General features: G+C 39.9%; 1 protein-coding gene across 2 annotated transcripts in view; it reads left to right on the top strand.

Annotated features, from left to right (window-relative positions):
• RORB (RAR-related orphan receptor B) overlaps positions 1–18113 on the top strand; it is a 190607-nt gene that overhangs the window by 168011 nt on the left and 4483 nt on the right. For both annotated transcript variants that reach the window (XM_011947024.1, XM_011947025.1), the window contains exons 8-9: positions 1510–1620; positions 5503–5615. In XM_011947024.1, the coding sequence (XP_011802414.1) occupies positions 1510–1620; positions 5503–5615 (224 nt within the window). The remainder of the gene's footprint in view (positions 1–1509; positions 1621–5502; positions 5616–18113) is intronic.

The raw sequence follows: 18113 nt of genomic DNA, 5'->3' as shown, positions 1-18113 counted from the left end.
GAAAGAAAGAAAGAAAGAAAGAAAGAAAGAAAGAAAGAAAGAAAGAAAGAAAGAAAGAAAGAAAGAAAGAAAGAAAGAAAGAAAGAAAGAAAGAAAGAAGGAAAGAAAGAAGGAAAGAAAGAAAGAAAGAAAGAAAGAAAGAAAGAAAGAAAGAAAGAAAGAAAGAAGGAAGGAAGGAAGGAAAGGGAGGAAGGAAGGAAGGAAGAAAGAAAGAAAGGAAGAAAGAACTGGACACTGATGCTAAAAGAGCTGGGCTGAATTATAGATCATTCTTTGTGAAATCAGCTTTTTTTTTTCAACTTTATTGTATATTGCGTAGACCCCTGGTCATCCATGGGGTGACCTCTTAAGTTTCTTATGTCAATTTATCATCATGAGTTAAGATAATTAATTCAAAGAGGAGCTCCTCTACTTGTTTCTCACCCACAGAAGTTAATTCACAAAGTTCTGGGAGCACAGAGAGTTCATGCCAACCTGCCCACAGTGATCCCAGACCATTCCTGTGGGAAGACACTAACAGAGTCAGTCTTTGTTTGGAAGTGTTGTATATCATCACATCCAGTCATCAGTGCATGGCATGGATAGGAAGAACATTAGCAAAGATGGGCTGATGCCAGGAAAGGTTTTAACGATTGATAGTGCCATTTGTTCCATATCCTGCCCATGGACACCAAAGAAGGCCACTGCCCTTTCACCTCTTGTGCTGTTAGTTGATATGGCAGCCAACAACAAGTCCATTGGGGCTGGCAATGTTTCCCTTCTACGGTTGATACACATCCATGTCATCTCCAAGGGCTAGATTTTCAAGAAAGGAGGAAAAGCCTTGGCAAGCAACCTCAGTATATTTCCAGCTTCATCAAATAAACATTTACCAGGGATCAGTGTAGAGATGCAACATTATTTTCCAAAATTCACAACAGCTAAGCAACTGACCTGTGAGTCATTCATTAGAAGGTAGTAAGAAATGAACTCTAGCTCCTTAATCAAATTTCCAAGGAAATTGCAAAACTGAAGTGTATCTCATCTCTGTTCCATAAGATATTTCTAACGTTTCAGTTTGAAAGACCAGAATACCTTACATTGCTAGCTTCAAGTGCTACGAAGACTGACAATTCTCAGCCCCTATATGTAATGTTTTAGGTTTTCTATGAATACTATCTCTATTGTAAAGGATCCCCAAATCACTTATTTTATATTCTTTAATGCAAAAGCATTTCAAATTTATAAGGATATAATCATAGTATGGATTCCCAAGCAGATGTGACACTGCTTACGCACTAAGTCTACTTGCTTGTCGTTGGTAGGTAATGTTAACTTTGATTGCCTGGCCAAGATGTTGCCCAATTTTTTCATTCTTTGATTAGTGTCAATCACTTTTTATAATTAGAAACTTAAAAAATATCTTTTCTAGAAGTCTAGTATGCACCTCCTTGGATAGCTCAGATTTTTCTTACTCTTGCCCCATTTCAAGTTCAAGTATTTTTATTCCATTTTTCTTCTCCTTTATAGGTTCTGATGACCTAGTGAATGAAGCATTTGACTTTGCAAAGAATTTGTGTTCCTTGCAGCTGACCGAGGAGGAGATCGCTTTGTTCTCATCTGCTGTTCTGATATCTCCAGGTAGGGCAGTCTCAGTTCTCTTACCATTTTTAAGAACTTGTTTTACTATTTTTAACATTGATGACACCTGCCTAAGCCAAAGTGTTCAGGAGAAACTTTAACAGAACTGTATTTTCTTTACCAGGCTTTTGATATTTTTGGACAGTGAAAAGGGAAGTAGCCTCAAGTTTATTAAAATGACCAATTTTGGCCCAAAAGCAAGAGTAGAGCATGAGGTAGGGGTTATTCCAGATTCAGATAAGCAGAATCATTCCTTAACAAATAAAGGAAGACAAATAGTGGCCTGAGTTACAGCCAAGTTCTATTTTGACTTTAAGAATAAAGTACCTAGAAAATAAATGTCCAGTTGGATGAGACACAGTAGAAATGTACCTAAAGGAAAGCTCCAGAATGGGGACCTACATAAGTAAAAGGAACACTTACTACTTTTTAAATACCTCTTGTGTTGGCATCTTTGCCCAAATTCATGTTGATGTGCTCACTTCAGACAAATGCTAGTGCCTATTTTCTTAGCAATACATTTGACCTTGAACAACGCAGGGGTCGGAGCATCAACCCCCTGCATGCAGTCAAAAATCTGCATGTAACCTCTGACTCCAAAAAATTTCACTACCAATAGCCTACTGTTTACCAGAAGCCTCGCTGATCACATAAACAGTTGATTGACACATACTTTACATGTTAAATGTATTGTATACTGTATTCTTACAGTAAAGTAAGCTAGAGAAAAGAAAATGGTACTCAGAAAATTATAAGCAAGAGGAAACAGATTTCCTTTTCATTAAGTGGAAGTGGATTATCATAAAGGTCTTCATCCTGGTCATCTTTATACTGAGTAGGTTGAGGAGAAGGAGGAAGAGGAGGGTTTGTTCTCGCAGTCCCGGGGTGGCAGAAACAGAAGGAAAATCTTCATATAACTGGACCTACACAGTTCAAACCCACATTGTAAAAGGGTCACCTGTATCAGAAGTTTTAAAAGGAGGTGAGGACAGCAGAGGGGAAAATTACTCATACTGAAGACTGCCCGGTAGAAGAGGCAAAACTTCAGACATGGAGGTGGACATTCTGGTACCAGCTCTGTCACCATGTATCTGTGTGATATTAAACATTTGACCCCTCAGAGCCCTAGTTTCCTCTTCTATAAAATAAGAGGGATGGACTCCATAATAACTAAGACCTCTGCTGGCTCTAAAATGCACAGAAATGCCAACTTTTCAAAGAATTCAAGGTATGACAATATTTATGGATCGACTAGAACTGTAGTGAGTGAAATACTTTTTAAAAGTATATGCTACACCTGGCGTGGTGGCTCATGCCTGTAATCCCAACACTTTGGGAGGCCGAGGCCAGCGGATCACCTGAGGTCAGGAGTTTGAGACCAGCCTGGCTAACGTGGTGAAAAACCGTCTCTACCAAAAATACAAAAACTAGCTGGGTATGGTGGTGGGTGCCTGTAATTCCAGTTCCTTGGGAAGCTGAGGCAGGAGAATCACTTGAACCCAGGAGGCGGAGGTTGCAGTAAACCGAGATTGTGCCATTGCACTCCAGCCTGGGCGACAAGATCGAAACTCTGTCTCAAAAAAAACAAAACAAAACAAAAAAAGTATATGCCAGCTTAAAATATAATAAATAATATAATCATAATAATATAACGACAATAATGTAGTAATAAATATATGGCTGTCTAGCCAGAATGAGAATTCAGTTACTTACTGAGCTGTTGTTATGTTACATTTTGGGTTAAGGGATAACAGCATCACTGACAGGTTTCTACAGAAGAAAAACAAATTCCTGCCTAATTTTTAAGGCAAGAGACTCATTTCTTCTGTTACCCATTTATCTGTAGAGACCAGAACTCTTTTCTTATATATGCCCTAGTATATTTTTCAATGAAACTGAAAGCAATTAATCTTACCTGTGATGTAAGATTACATATTATAATTTTAACATGCCATTGTAGCGATATTTTCCAGTAACACCAATGTCTACAGTTTTTATCTGTTAGGCTTTATTATTCTTAATACGATTCTTGATGGTCTTATCAGGATATTTTTAATTTGCTACTGTTTTTTATTTAACCACTTTATCAAAAATGGAAATTAGTTATCACATAGAGTGTTTTTACTAACAGTTTCTTTTATGGCTCTGTCTAAAATCAAGCTGTTCCTCTAGGCCTTTTTTTTTTTTAAACCCTAGAAAGTTTCCCAGGCTTGGAAGCACAAAGATAGATGGAAGAAGTGACAAGAATACTTTTCTCTGTTAGCAGCCACATGCCAAATAATTTTCCTTCTACCATTTTCTCATTGCATTTGATTATTTCCATTGAGAATAGTTCAATAGAAAACTAAATCTAAGCCAGTGGATCCATAGATGAGGGAGATGGTTTTCCTCTAGTTCTTGTTTGCTCAAAGGAAGCGTTAGAGTCACTCTTCTCTTTAGGTATATTTGTAGCAAGTCAGTAAATTTTAAGCAGCAAATATTTAAGACATGAAATATTAAATATATTAAATATGAACGATCTGTGAAAATGATCAGAAGAAAAGCTAGCCTCTTCCTTCTGAATTAGAAATCAGCTGAGCTCTTTGGCCTTTTTCTAGAAAAAAACATGCTATCATCATTAAATTCTGAGAAGTTTGGAAGCATGCAATTTGGTTTACTCTACCTAGTGGGGACTCTTCCAGTGCTGCTAGCAGACCCACACTGAGAGGCTTCATGAACTCCAAATACCTCATTTGCCACCCTGGCTTAGTGCCATATTCAAAAAGATTTCCAGCCTATGTAGGCTCCATCTCCTGCCAGACAGCCCCCTATTCTTTCTCCAGGGTCCTGACATAAAAGCCACTGTTTATTCAGCTCCAAACAGCTTAGGGAAGGGAGAGGGAGTGGAACTTAATGTATTCTGATTGACAATTGTCACTGAAAGCTTTTGTACTCACTTACGTAAGGGTTTGCTTAACTGTTGGCTAGACTTGTCTTCATCCTGTCTAGGGTTACAGAATTGAGTTTCTTACCTGACCTGAACTGTGTTCAGGAAGATCATGTTCGAGTTCTTTTCCATGAGTATTTGCTCGGCATTTGAAGACTTGGGGTGTCTCTTCCATAAAGGTCCAAACTAAGGCACTGGGCTGAATTTTGTCACCATGGTGTATAAATCTTCTAGGAAGGAAGGAAGGAGAGAGTGAAGGAGAGGGGGAGGAGGGAAGGAAGAAGTGTGGGAGGGGAGGGAGGAAGGGAGGGAGAAAAAAAGAGAGGAAGAAAGGAGGGAAGGAAGGAAAGAAGGGAGAGAGGGTCTGAGGGCAGGGAGAAACAGATAAAGAGAGGGAGGAAGGAAAGAAGGGATTATCCTATTCACTATTTAAAAATTCAATATAGGAAAATAGAACTTAGAAGTGAATTTTTGAAACTGATTTATGTTTATGCTATATAAATTCTAACATAGCTTCAGCTTTATATCTGATGAGAAAATAAGCTGAGAAAAGGAAAAGGGATCCTGAACACCAAAAATATTCCTGTGATTTTCTTCACTTCTATAATTCTTCTTCACAAATCGCTAACTTCTACTTTGAAAGAAAACCTAAGCATATGTCCAAAGCAAAGAGTGAGAGATGTAAATTGTCACAGACAATAAGAAACAAAGAAGCAGATCATCTGAACCATTGTGTCCTTTTCTGCAAAGTGATTTCCTATGTCATAATATTGTGCATTCCTGGCATCTTGGTATTGCCTATGAAATACTTATGTTTTATGTAAATAATGACATGTCTTCAGAAGCAACTTAGAACTAAGTAATATGAAATGGGTCTGAAGTTTGGCACTTATATATGTGGGTGAAGCAAAATAAAGTTGATGTTCCCTCCACTTATCTACTCTTTCTTTCATCAGACCGAGCCTGGCTTATAGAACCAAGGAAGGTCCAGAAGCTTCAGGAAAAAATTTATTTTGCACTTCAACATGTGATTCAGAAGAATCACCTGGATGATGAGACCTTGGCAAAGGTAGGTCCCCAGATCACAGAGCCACCACAACCAAAAGAGAGCACAGTGAGCAAAAAGGCCTGCTTATAAATCAAGGGAAATTTCTCAGCAGCAACAATTTCTGAAAGTTACCAAAGACTGCATAAATTTTGAGGTATGCAATTTAAAAGAGAGACTAGTGAATTGTCATAGATTGCAAAAAGGGCTTTCTTGTAGAGGGATGATACTGACAGATCTGAACCCAAGGTGCAGGAAGACAAATCAAAGAAACCAAGGGTGTTTTATCGGAAGAACAAACACTCGAAGCAAGGAAACACGTCTTCAAAATTCATATGTGAAGAAAGAGAGGGTTTTGTGCTGGTTCAGGAGCCAGGTCTTGGACAAAGTTAAAAGCAGGTAGATTTTTATTCAAAATAAGAACCATCAAATGATGAGAATTGTTGCACAGCGGGGTGGACTGCTGTGTAAAGCAGTGAGCTCCGTGTCATAAGTCATATTCTAGTAGGTACTAGCTAGTCACTTCTCAGGTGTGGTATAAATGACGTTCCTACCCAGAGTGCAAGATTAGACTGATGACTTGTAAATTTCCCTGCAACACTGATCTCTTCATGCTGAGAGGTTCTTTCAAAATGGGCAAGTTTCCCTGGAACAAAATTCATGCAACATGCCATCAGTTTCTTGATTCAGCTTAATTAAGAATGATCTTTAATTAGAGTACTGAAAAAAAGTGTTTACCGAAGTAAAATAATCCCAAAGGAAAAGGTAATTCTCAATGATTGGTATTCAGCATTATTTTATATCTTAAAGTACCTTTGATTTCTCAAGAACTGAAATTTTTGGGCAGCCAGAATTATCTTAGATTTTAAAGTATCTTTGATTTCTTAAGAACCAGAATATTTTAGAGGGTAAGAAATTAAGAAATTGAGCTTATTCTTGGTTAAAGATCATAGGAATCCTACTCTTTATATTTTTATCATTAAAATCTTCCCACTCTGCCCTTGAAGTTCTTTGTTTTAAAAAGGGGGATGGTAAAGACTCTATTTGGAAACACCATCAGATTTTACTTTGCACATACAGAGTACTGCTATAAAAAAAACCTCCATGAGTTAAATATGCTGCTTCATTATGGTAACATTTTGTTAAAATTAACGCATCACTAGCAAGAACATTTCCACATTATAGAGCAATAGTTTTCTTTGATGTAACTTTTCATTTATTAGGTGGTCAAGGACAAATCACCTACTCTCTGCACGTGTATTCTCCCAGTCAATAGCAGAACTTCAACATGCTTTCTTTCAGATTCACTGGGCAGAAAAGACAATAATGTAAATATATGCATGTGTCTCTATAGTTGCTTGGTAGCGTACATGCATAAATACATCTTGTTAATTAATGTGGAGGGATGTTTTCTGCATTTGGGATCTCCTGAAGACTTTTGTCCCCATATTTACCATCCTAAAATTAAAGTCTTGAAAAAACACAAAGTTAGATGAAAATTCTTGCTATTCTGCTTGCTTGGGAGGATTGTCTGCTTGTATGAAAACCATGGTCTCATCATCTATAAAATAAAGATGACCATTTCTTCTCCTGTACGGATGTGCCGTGATGTTCAAATGAGATTCTAGCACGTTGCGAAATGGTGATTATTACTCCCCTAGGAGGGTAAAATGTTTATGCTTCACCACTTTCTACCTCCCACTGTCCTGGTTATGATTTGAGGCATGCGAGGTAGGAAGAAGACAGAAATTGAAGAACAAAAGATATCTGAAGACAAGAAAGAAAATTATGTCAGCTGTAGATCAGATTAACTTCCCTTTCTCCATCTTTATTTGGAAAAGTACACAATTCGGTTCTTTTCTTATAGACAGGTAATGTTGCAAAGTTGAAAAAGCATTGGAAGAGGATTATTTCTTGGATAAAATTGGCTAGAACCAGGTGACAAAGCATTGCTTCTGTAGGCCACATGCAGATATCGGGTTTTTGTGTGGCTCCTTTCTTGTAACAGTTATCATTTTAATAGGGTGTTATCTGAACGAATGCGGACTGACCATGAAATTGAATGAGAACTGAGTTTTCATTTATCGCAGCTCTGATCTTTGTGGCTTCCGATAAGTCACTGCATTTGTCTAAGTCTCAAATGTCCATTATCAAATGCTGGAAGGTTAGGAATATGGAGTGAGCGCTGTTAGCTCCTGACTGCTTTAACACTCTGGACAAATGCACCGTCGCTGTCTAGGATGCCCTCTCAACAAATTCCCAAAAAGGAATATTTTATTTAAATGAGAGAGAAACTGTTTCATCGCACCACAGATTCTTCTTATCTTTTCAGAAAGGCTCCTTGTGCCATGGTAGTCGTGGCGCTCTTCTGCCTTCCACAATACCTCTAACACAGGGCCATTCTTCATATTTGCTATTCATAGATCCCTTGGGGACTCCAGTGAATGCTGTGAAACCTGTCTCTAAAAAAATGCACATGTGCCCAAAATGTTGTGTTGAGGTCCAGGGGCTCCAGTGAAATCTCCAGTAGGTAGAAACTACATCTGCCTTCTGTGACGTGTGCATAGATTATTTCTACCGCTGACGTATTCAACCCTGAATAGGTGTTAACAGACACCAGGTTAGAGGTACAGGGCTCATCCACAATCACTGAACCGCATCCTGCAAGAGCACACTTTCCAACACACTTTCCACATGCCCTCTTCCTGAAATTAAAGTTCAGGTAGCAGCGCCTTCTACTTTGGGCCAAACTTTAACCTTAGAAGGTTTGAAAATGTGAGGATTATGTATCCTAATATTAACTAGAAGATTTCAGTCCCCATGTGTTAACCTGTATTTTGGTTTGGGGAAAAGAGAGAGTTGATTAAGGGGAAAAAACCCTATTAAAGAATGTAGTTTCTTCTCCTTATCACCATAATTATGGTACATAGCATATTTATAATAAACCATCAAAGCCGCTTGCTAGCTGAGTGTCCCTGGACATGTGACTAAAGATATACCAATATATGGCTATTTTGAGAACTAGATGAGATAAAATATAAGTAAGCTGCCCAGTCCATAATAGGTAATATGTAAGTGCAGTTGCTGTGTGGTAGCTGTTGTTGTTGACAGAAAAAAAAAAATTATTTCACAGAGAAATTTTTATCTAAGAGATGGCATATTTGAGCTAATCACTGATAGATGAAAATTATTTCAAAAGATGGAAGTTGGGAGGTTGGAGAAGTGCAGGATGGCATTCCAAGTGATGGGGGCAATGGCATGGAGGTAGGAAAGCATAAGGTATATTCAGTCTATAAATAATAGTTAGATTTGGCTGGATCTTGGATTTGAGAAGCCAGGAAATGAGATAACACTGGTCACTTTCACTAAAGCTCATGGAAAAAAAACACACATATATATATATAAAAAATAAATATACATATATATTTTTAATCCCCATATGACTAGAGGAGGCAGCCCATCTGTTCTCTGGGCTTCACTTTTCTTGTCTGGGAAATGAGTAGGTTGGGCTGCATGGTCTTTAAGGTCTCTTCAGTATTATCTTCTTTGACTCCCTCAAGAGACAAACAAAGGTTCTTCCTGACATCTTGTGTTGCCTTCCAACATCCAGTCCAGTGGGATTGTTTTAAGGACTCTTTTGATATTTTACTGTTATAATAAGTGAAGAAAAAGACTGATTTTGCCAAGTCTTATGGATCCAAATTAGTACTCAGTGCACTATGGTCATTCAGTTGAGAACAATACTCCAGCCTCAAAGCTGCAAAGCATCCAGTGTGTGCAAAGCCCAGGTCCAGAGGTCAGCATGCCCGGGAGGCTTCCAGGAAGAGCTCCGTGACTTGGGCTTTGGATGTCGCCATGACTCACTTTCGGAGGTTTACTTCCTCAGTGAAGACAGCTGTGGGGATTAGGAACCTGTGATGCTCTTTCCCCACTCAGTTTAGAATAGCAGGACCACTGCCAGTGGTAGAGACAGGGTAAGAGATAGGGCAGTAAATGTTTGAACTGTAAAGACTGTTGATGCTTCCATTCTAGGGCTTTCTCTATTAAAGTCACTGAGTCTACCATTCTTGTTGCCCTGACGGGAGGTGCAGAGGGTGGAGGATAAGGAAGGCCAGTCCAGCTGGGACCAGGCTGTGGCAGTGTGCTCACAGCCAAGGCCAAAGCTTGGATCTGTGGTGTCATGCTCACATCTTGTCCTCAGATGCATGTGTCCAGCCCTTTCCCAAATGCAGCCTCCAGGTCAGGCCCATAGCTGAAGCCTTGCTTAATGTTGGCCTTCCCCAGTCTAGCCCCTCCTTTTGTGCCTCCTGGTTAAATAGAGTCATGAAATATTGTTAGATAGCATATTTATTTTTCCCAGCACTCCTGAAAATAGATACAACACTCCTGGAGGTGTGTTCTTGCCCAAAGCTGTATCGAGAAGTTTGAAAATAGCTAACTTTATAACAACACATATATCCAACAGGAAGGCATAGAGAACTGCTGATATCCCTCGGAGGCAAAACCCACTCAGCTCACCATATGCAGGCTTAGAGAGAATGTTGCTTTTTATTTTCTCACAACTAACATTCAGCGAGTACCATGCCTTCAATTCACTTCTGAAAACATGTTCAAGTGCTTGTGCCTCACCATGTGCTTTACATGCAAGCTTTCCAGGAATCATGGGCCACACCACGCCTCTGGGTGGTTTTAGGCCCATAGCTCTATGCTGATAAATCCTTTCTAATTCTCCTAGGATGTAGAGGAGTCTATAGTCACTTTGCTGAAGTTCACAATCTCCCTCTCTCTCTTCCTGTTTCTGGCTGGTCAGAAAGTTATATCCTGTCCCCCGCCAGGCTCTCTCTTTTCCCGTTATTCTTTCTAAGCTCCTGCTAACCATGTAGATGTCCTAACCACACACCTGCATCCACAAGGAATTAGTGTAGTCTAAGGTTATGTCATGTTAATGAAAATGCAGTGGGAATCTAAGGGTAGCCATGGAAAGAGAATATTCTGACTTAGAAGAATGACTGAAGCCTGTGCTAACTTTGAACTTTGAAGTTCATCTCCTCAAATAGTTTGCTTGATTCACTGCCATTGCCACATGGGCCACAGAGGAGGCAGATCCTCCCGCACACAGCTGAGCCCCAGAGTAAACACTAGGCTTTCTCTGGGTCCCCCACAGACTGCTAAGAAGCCAGACTTCTCAAAAAGACATAATCCATACAGGCTATGACATAGAGAGAGGAGATTGGTCTAACTCCGGATAATCAAGTGTACAAAGTCCACCTTTCCCCATCATACACCCATCCCATTCCAACAAGGTGCAGAAAGACGAGAAAGGGAGGCATTCCCTTGATTTCCTGACTTCTGACTTACTATGCCGTGGCCAGCACTACCTTGGGCATCTATGGTACAAGATTCTCCTTCCTAGGCCTTTAGACTTATATATACTAATTTCAAAGAGTTCAGATTTAAAACAGAATGGAAAATATCTCATTCATATTTTTTATGATTCTATGTTGAAATAATAATGTTTTAGGTACTTCAAGTTATATAAAATATATTATAAAATTAATTTCCACCTGTTCTTTCTTTTAACTTTGTATAATGTGGCTGCTGCAAAGTTTTAGGTTACATCTGTAGTCCACATTTTATTTTTATTGGACATGGCTGATCTAGAATCTCTGAGGTTCAGACAAGAGGGAGATTCACCTGCCTACTCCAGACACATTCTCTTGCTTCCATCATTCTGTCTGAGCAAAATCCTCTTATCCAGGTGAGGAACCTGAGCATTACCTTCAGCTTTCAGGTGAGACACTATCTAGAGTATGCAGCCTTCACTTTGCAGGATATAATGATAATGTGATATATTAACACAACATCAGAGCCACAGCTTTCATATTGCAAAAGAAACATTCACGTGGAAATAGGGCAAAGTAGGAAGTGTTTCTAAAATTCATTTTTATCATTTTTGTTCTCTCAATAAATATTTACTGCAGGTCAAATATGCAAGATAAATAGACATAGATGAGATACAAGTTCACATGCTGTGGAGGAAAAAATAAGTGCCTCACTGACTACAGTGAAAAGAAATACATGATCAGAATCACATGACTGATAAAAAGAATGGCAAAAGTTGAAAGGAATTGAGCATTTACTTTGGGCCAGGCACTGTGCTGACAGATTCTAAATAGATTAACATTCAATTCTCAAAACTATACTCTCATTAGTTGAAACTTCAAGTGATTACATATCTTGCCTGAGGTTAAGCATCTTCTAAGTGGGAGAGCCAGAATTTGAACCCAGTTAAGCCGCTTCCAGCACCTGAACTCTTAATGTTTTGGCAGCTACTCCTAAATGTTTGAGAGGCCCAGAAAAAGTCTCTTTCCAGCTGAGACCTCTGCACGTTCCCAGGGAGAATTGCAGTACGCTGAGCTGGGAAAGGTACATACCGACAGATTCACTAACTTCTTAACTCCTATGTTTGTTTCTAGCATAAAGATAACAAAACCATATCCTCAATATGAGAGAGAAGCTTGTCTTCCTATTATAACAATGATGAATTACTAAAAAAAAAAAGCTTAAAAGATGGAAGGCTTAAACAACCCTATTTTGCATGTTAATAATTGAAATTGTACTTGAAAGAAATCATTTCTGGTCACATTGGTAATGCATTATCATTCAGATTTAGGGAAAACAATCATGTTGATTTGTAGATGGAGTCTATGGACCAGTGATTGAGAGATCAATGAAAACTGCAAAAGATCATTTATAGTGATTTTTATTGCTTTTTCACTGAGATCAAAATAGACTTCACTATGATTAATAATGGGATGGGCCAGGCACCATTGCTCATGCCTGTAATCCCAGCATTTGGGAGACCGAGGTGGGTGGATCACCTAAGGTCAGTTCAAGACCAGCCCTGGTCAACACGGTGAAACCACATGTTTATCAAAAATATAAAAATTAGCCTGGCATGGTGGCAGGCACCTGTAATCCCAGCTACTCAAGAGGCTAAGGCAGGAGAATCGCTTGAACCCACGAAGCGGAGGTGGCAGTGAGCCGAGATCGCGCCACTACACTCCAGCCTGAGAGACAGAACAAGACTCTATCCCAAAAAACAAAACAAAAAAACCCTGGGTGTTATATTAGAATTCCTAGCAGGTGTGACTAGAGATTTGGGTTCACTTTCATTTTGAACAGCATAGTCTGTCTAATCAGCACTCGAGGAGCCCTTACCCAGATGATGTGACTCTTCGTCTTAGTCTCCCCATTCGCATTTCTATTTGGTCAGGACTTTGTTTCATATTTTGAAATGTCTATACTTTTAAAAAGTATAACACACATAGGGAAAATTTCCCAAGTCGTAAGTACATACCTTAGTGAATTATCACAAAGTTAGCATACCCGTGTGACCACTGCCGAGGTAAAACTGGCATCCCCAAAGCCTCCCTCAGGCTTCCTCCCAACAGTCAATATACTTTAAACGAATGCAAGAATAGGCAAAATTATCGAAAACAGTTCAACAGATCCCCCAAGTTTTTAAATTTCAAATCTAGACTGAAAAAACACAGCTCTCTCCTGGGATAGTTTTCTGTTTGAACCTGCATTTATTATGAATAGGTACTACGTGCCAGGTGCAAGGAGACAATGGTGAATAACACATGGCGGGTTTCCTTGAGGAACTCCACTGATAAGCCAAATTATTTCAATGTATTTTAACTGTTTATGGTTTGCTGGCATATACTAATGGTACAACATCCAGAAATTCCAAGAGTTGTCCATCAGATTAATGGCCCGTAAATGAGAAGAAAGCTTTTGATATTACTCCTCATTCATCAAATTGCAAGTTGATGTATTTGTTAAGACTCTTTGGCCTGTAAGCCCAGCACTTTGGGAGGCTGAGGTGGGAGGATCACAAGGTCAAGAGATCGAGACCATCCTGGCCAACGTGGTGAAACCCCATCTCTACTAAAAATACAAAAAGTAGCTGGGCGTGGTGGTGTGCAGGTGTGCACCTGTAGTCCCAGCTACTCCGGAAGCTGAGGCAGGAGAATTGCTTGAACCCGGAGGTAGAAGTTGCAGTGAGTCGAGATCACACCACTGCATTCCAGCCTGTCAACACAGCAAGACTCTGTCAAAAAAAAAAAAAAGACTCTTTGGTTACAAGAGGAACCAAGTCCAACTAGGTTAAGCAAAAGTATAAAAAATAAAAATAAAACAAATAATGAAGCAATATCTCACAGAACCCAAGGTTTAAAATGCAGCCATCAATCGGGAAAGTACTGGAATGATGAATTGGGAAGCTCCAAATTATTCATCTTACACACTTATCTCTCCGTAGGGATCTACTTCATTCTTCTCCCTCTCTGAGTACCAGTTTTCTGTGCTTCCCTGGTTCACGTGATGAAATATGGCTAGTTCTTTGCTCCTTAGGTTACCAGTAGTTTCTGCTACAATTAGAAAGCAGCTTGCTGACTCTCAGTCTGATTTCCTATTCCAGACCCAGCTGAGTCAAGTGTCCACTTCCACTTTGGTCAGCCATGCCCAGGGTAGAAAGTACAGGCACTGCCACACAGATGCTAAGGATGGGGTCAGGATAGTGGGGGCAGAGCTTATGACCTGGAAAGATATCTCAAGTTTAATGTTATAATTCAAATCCAACTAGATTTGGCTCAACAAAAACCAAAAAAAAAAAAAGAAAAGAAAAAGAAACAAAGAAAAGAAAATCAAATGGACATGTGAAATTGATGCGTTCAGCTTCACTTTATGTGTCCTGTTTTCATTAGTGCTCCTGAAGCTTCTTCCAATTTGATCAAACCATTGCTGGCTTCCTGCTTTAGGTTGGAGGGCACTTGGTGGCCTGGAAGCCTGCATGAACAAGATCACTAGTTTTACCCTCTGCATGTTCCATTTTTCTAACATCAAATGTACCAGTTATAAAATTGTGAATTTTCTCATAAAACTGCCCTCTGGAGAGAAGCATAGGATTATTATCTCTTCTCAAACAGCTGCTTTTTCTTCTTGTAGACCCCTGTATGTGTAAGCTAAAGCTCCCTTCTCATAAGAAATGCTTGTCGTAAGAAAGAGATGGGTGTGAAAATGCCTTTTGATAGACCCTCTGTCTACTTCTGCTATGGGGATTATTTAAACATGAAGGAATTTTATGATGATTTAAAATTGACTACCCCCTCCATCTCCAAGTGCTTCTGGATCACTTCCCCAGCTGTTTAAAAAGTTGTTGAGCTATTAACTGCTGTGGAGGCTGCTCTGAGCTCCCTTTGAAATGGGGGTCCCCTGGCTGCAGTACATAATATTAATGAGCAGTAAGTGATTGCCTGCTGCTCTCTACACCAGGCTCTTCTGGGCTCTGACAAGTGCTGCTGCCGCCTCCGCATGACCTCCTGGCCCACCATGCCTCAGAGTGATGGATACCCCTGTCGGCACTTCTGTTTCCACAGCCGACTGGGTGTCTTGCAGTCAGCCTATTCCAAGAGCACGGACACTGGTAGAGGTCTTTGCCTTCTCGGTGCTGTTTGCTTGGGTGCTCTTTAACAGAAAGCAATTCCCACCATCTGGCCCATTCTACAGATGAGCAACAGGAACTAGATCCAAATCACATAAAAGAAGGCAGAACTGGGTCCTGAAGCAGACTCTTAAATCCCAGTTTTTTTCCAGGAAAGGAGGAAGAGTTCATATTAACATCCCAAAACCAGACACGTAATGAAATATTTCCAGGGCAAATGAGCAATTATAAAAGGGTTTCAGTCATCCTCTTATACATTTCATGTTCCACACCACCCTGTCACTAAAGGAGCCAAAAAACGCTTCAAGAATTGTTATACATAGGATTCTACATTGTGAGTCACAGTTAGTAAAGGAGGAAGAGTTCATATTAACATCCCAAAACCAGACACGTAATGAAATATTTCCAGGGCAAATGAGCAACTATAAAAGGGTTTCAGTCATCCTCTTATACATTTCATGTTCCACACCACCCTGTCACTAAAGGAGCCAAAAAACGCTTCAAGAATTGTTATACATAGGATTCTACATTGTGAGTCACAGTTAGTAAAATAAGCAACTTACTTGAATTGCTATAAGAAAATGAAAAATCAATATGATTTTGCTTTTTCATTTCAATAAACATCAACGGCTGACTTTGCCATGCATTGACTTTTGGTTAATGACTCCTCCACTTTTGGAGTTTGGTTCAGAGCTAAGCTGGCTTCCTGCCCTCCATGTCCTCTGACTGAAAAGCATGGCCTTGACTCTTCCTCTCCTGAAAGGAAGAGAGATATCTCAGACTGTGGGAGTGGAAGCATGACAGCTACCACATAGATCACCATTGTGTGTCAGGAACCACTATAAAAAAATTTTTGTTGAGTCACTTAATCCTCACAACCTCCCTCTGAGGCAGGGACTGTTATAATCGCCATCTGATGGATAAGAAAGCTGAGAGGTTAAGTGACTTGCCTGAGATCACATAGCTGTAAAGGACAGAAATAGGATTCAAACCCAGGCAGCCCAACTCCAAAGCCCATGTTCTTTATCAACAGACTAATCCTCTCTATGTAGTATTTGTGTATCACAGGGAACTCAGGAATTTCATTACTTGACCCCCACCAAACTAACAGCTCTAAGCACATGGAACCTTTCCTCTCTACATGTGAGAACTTCCATGTCTGCCTCCTGGAAAACCAGCTAATTCTATACGTAGTTCACAGGACTGTTTCAAATTCAATGTATAATTTACTTTTTTTAAAACTTTTTAAGGTACAAAATCTTGCTATGTTGGCCAGGTTGGTCTTGAACTCCTGGCTTCAAGCAATCTTCTTGCTCCTGCCTCCTGAGTAGTTGGGATTACAGAACTGGGTCACTGTGCCTGGCTCAACTTTTCAATTTTGAAAACCAGTTGTAAATTTATAAAATTTGAACCCCGGAAGCCGTGTTTTTCAAAGTTGATCCCATGAACCCACTGCATCAGTGTCTGCAGGGCATGTTTGTTCCAAACATGGAGTCTGAGCTTCACCCAAACTCACTGAAACTGAATCCTCCAGGAGTAGATCCCAGTAATCTGCATTACTCAGCCACTCTTCTTGACAAGATTGACAATAATTATAGAGTTGCATCTGGAAGTTTCAGGAGCTCTGCACGTCATCAATTCAACTGCAGATGATTGTAGAAAGCGTTCAAAGCCACTCTGCATTCAACAGCTATTTCAGGGAGAATTACAATGTACAAGAACTGTTCCTAAATTCTTGTAGTCTCCTTCTGTGTGAGCCAGCTGGTTAAGAGAGTTTGAATAATTTCCCAAGCGACTCTAGTTAAGTGGACACTTGAACACTCTGTACCTATGAAAATATAGAAAAGACACAGTTTTCCACCCTGGACCCAAAGTGAGTCTTTCAGAATGGGACTCTGAATCATCTTTCTTTTTTGCTTAAAACCCTCTCAGAGAACATAACGTGAACTATGAGGGCTTACATAATCTGGCCATGCACACCCCTCTGGCATTACCTCACCCACTGCTCCAGCGACCCTGAACTGCCTTCGGTTCTTCCAGAGTGCCAAGTGCCGCAGCATCTTTGTGCGTGATCCTAGGGCATGTTATGTACCCTCTGCCCCAGCTCCTAATTAGCTCTCTCACTCTTCCATCAGAGCTCAGCTTCAATGTCACTTTCTCAGAGCAGCCTTCCCGGGCCTGCCACAAGTCAGAGCACCTTCTTACATCCCACTTTTCCTCCCGCTGTTCTTCTTGGCACTCACCACAGTTTTTCAGTCTGCTTTTGACTGTGTGGTAAACTTATTTCATCAGTCTCATCAAGTAGACTAGAAACAAGAGTCATAATGTTTTGTGCGTTCTGGTGTTTAGCCAAGGTGCCTGCTACCTATTAGGCATGCGATTCCTTGTGGTGTATCAAGAATGAAAAAAAAATTCATAATGTTGGAGATAAAGTTTTGATTCTCAGTGTAAAATTTAGCATCCATTCTATTGACAAAGATTCCTCATTTTTCATGTCTATCCCCATCTTTAAATAGCAGTGGAGACGGTTAAGATTGGAAAGTCTGAACTCTAAACTTCTTTACATGTTCTAGATCCCTTTACTGAATGTGCCAACAGTTCTAATCCTGATGCTGTTTTTAAATTGCTCCTAGTATGGTTATATAGTCATTAATTGTTAAAAGGAAAGTTAATGAAAGAGTGGAAGTTTCTGATTTTTAAAAACCACAAGGCAACTAATTATCTATTTCCTCTTTTATTTCAAAGGCTAAAATGGATTCTTGTTATTGAACAGGGTAGGGAATATGATGATGAACCTAACTGGTGACGAGATAGGTTTTGTTTAATTGTATTTTTCATCACTTTCAAGTGTGTCTTTAGTCAGCTATATGAGCTATCATGCTTATCTTTTATAAGAGTGTTCTCGGGGCCGGGCGCGGTGGCTCAAGCCTGTAATCCCAGCACTTTGAGAGGCCGAGACGGGCGGATCACGAGGTCAGGAGATCGAGACCATCCTGGCTAACACGGTGAAACCC

The sequence above is a fragment of the Colobus angolensis genome, unplaced genomic scaffold (assembly GCF_000951035.1).
Source record: "Colobus angolensis palliatus isolate OR3802 unplaced genomic scaffold, Cang.pa_1.0 Scaffold257, whole genome shotgun sequence".
Classification (NCBI taxonomy): Eukaryota; Metazoa; Chordata; class Mammalia; order Primates; family Cercopithecidae; genus Colobus; species Colobus angolensis.
This window is presented reverse-complemented; position numbering and strand designations above follow the sequence as displayed.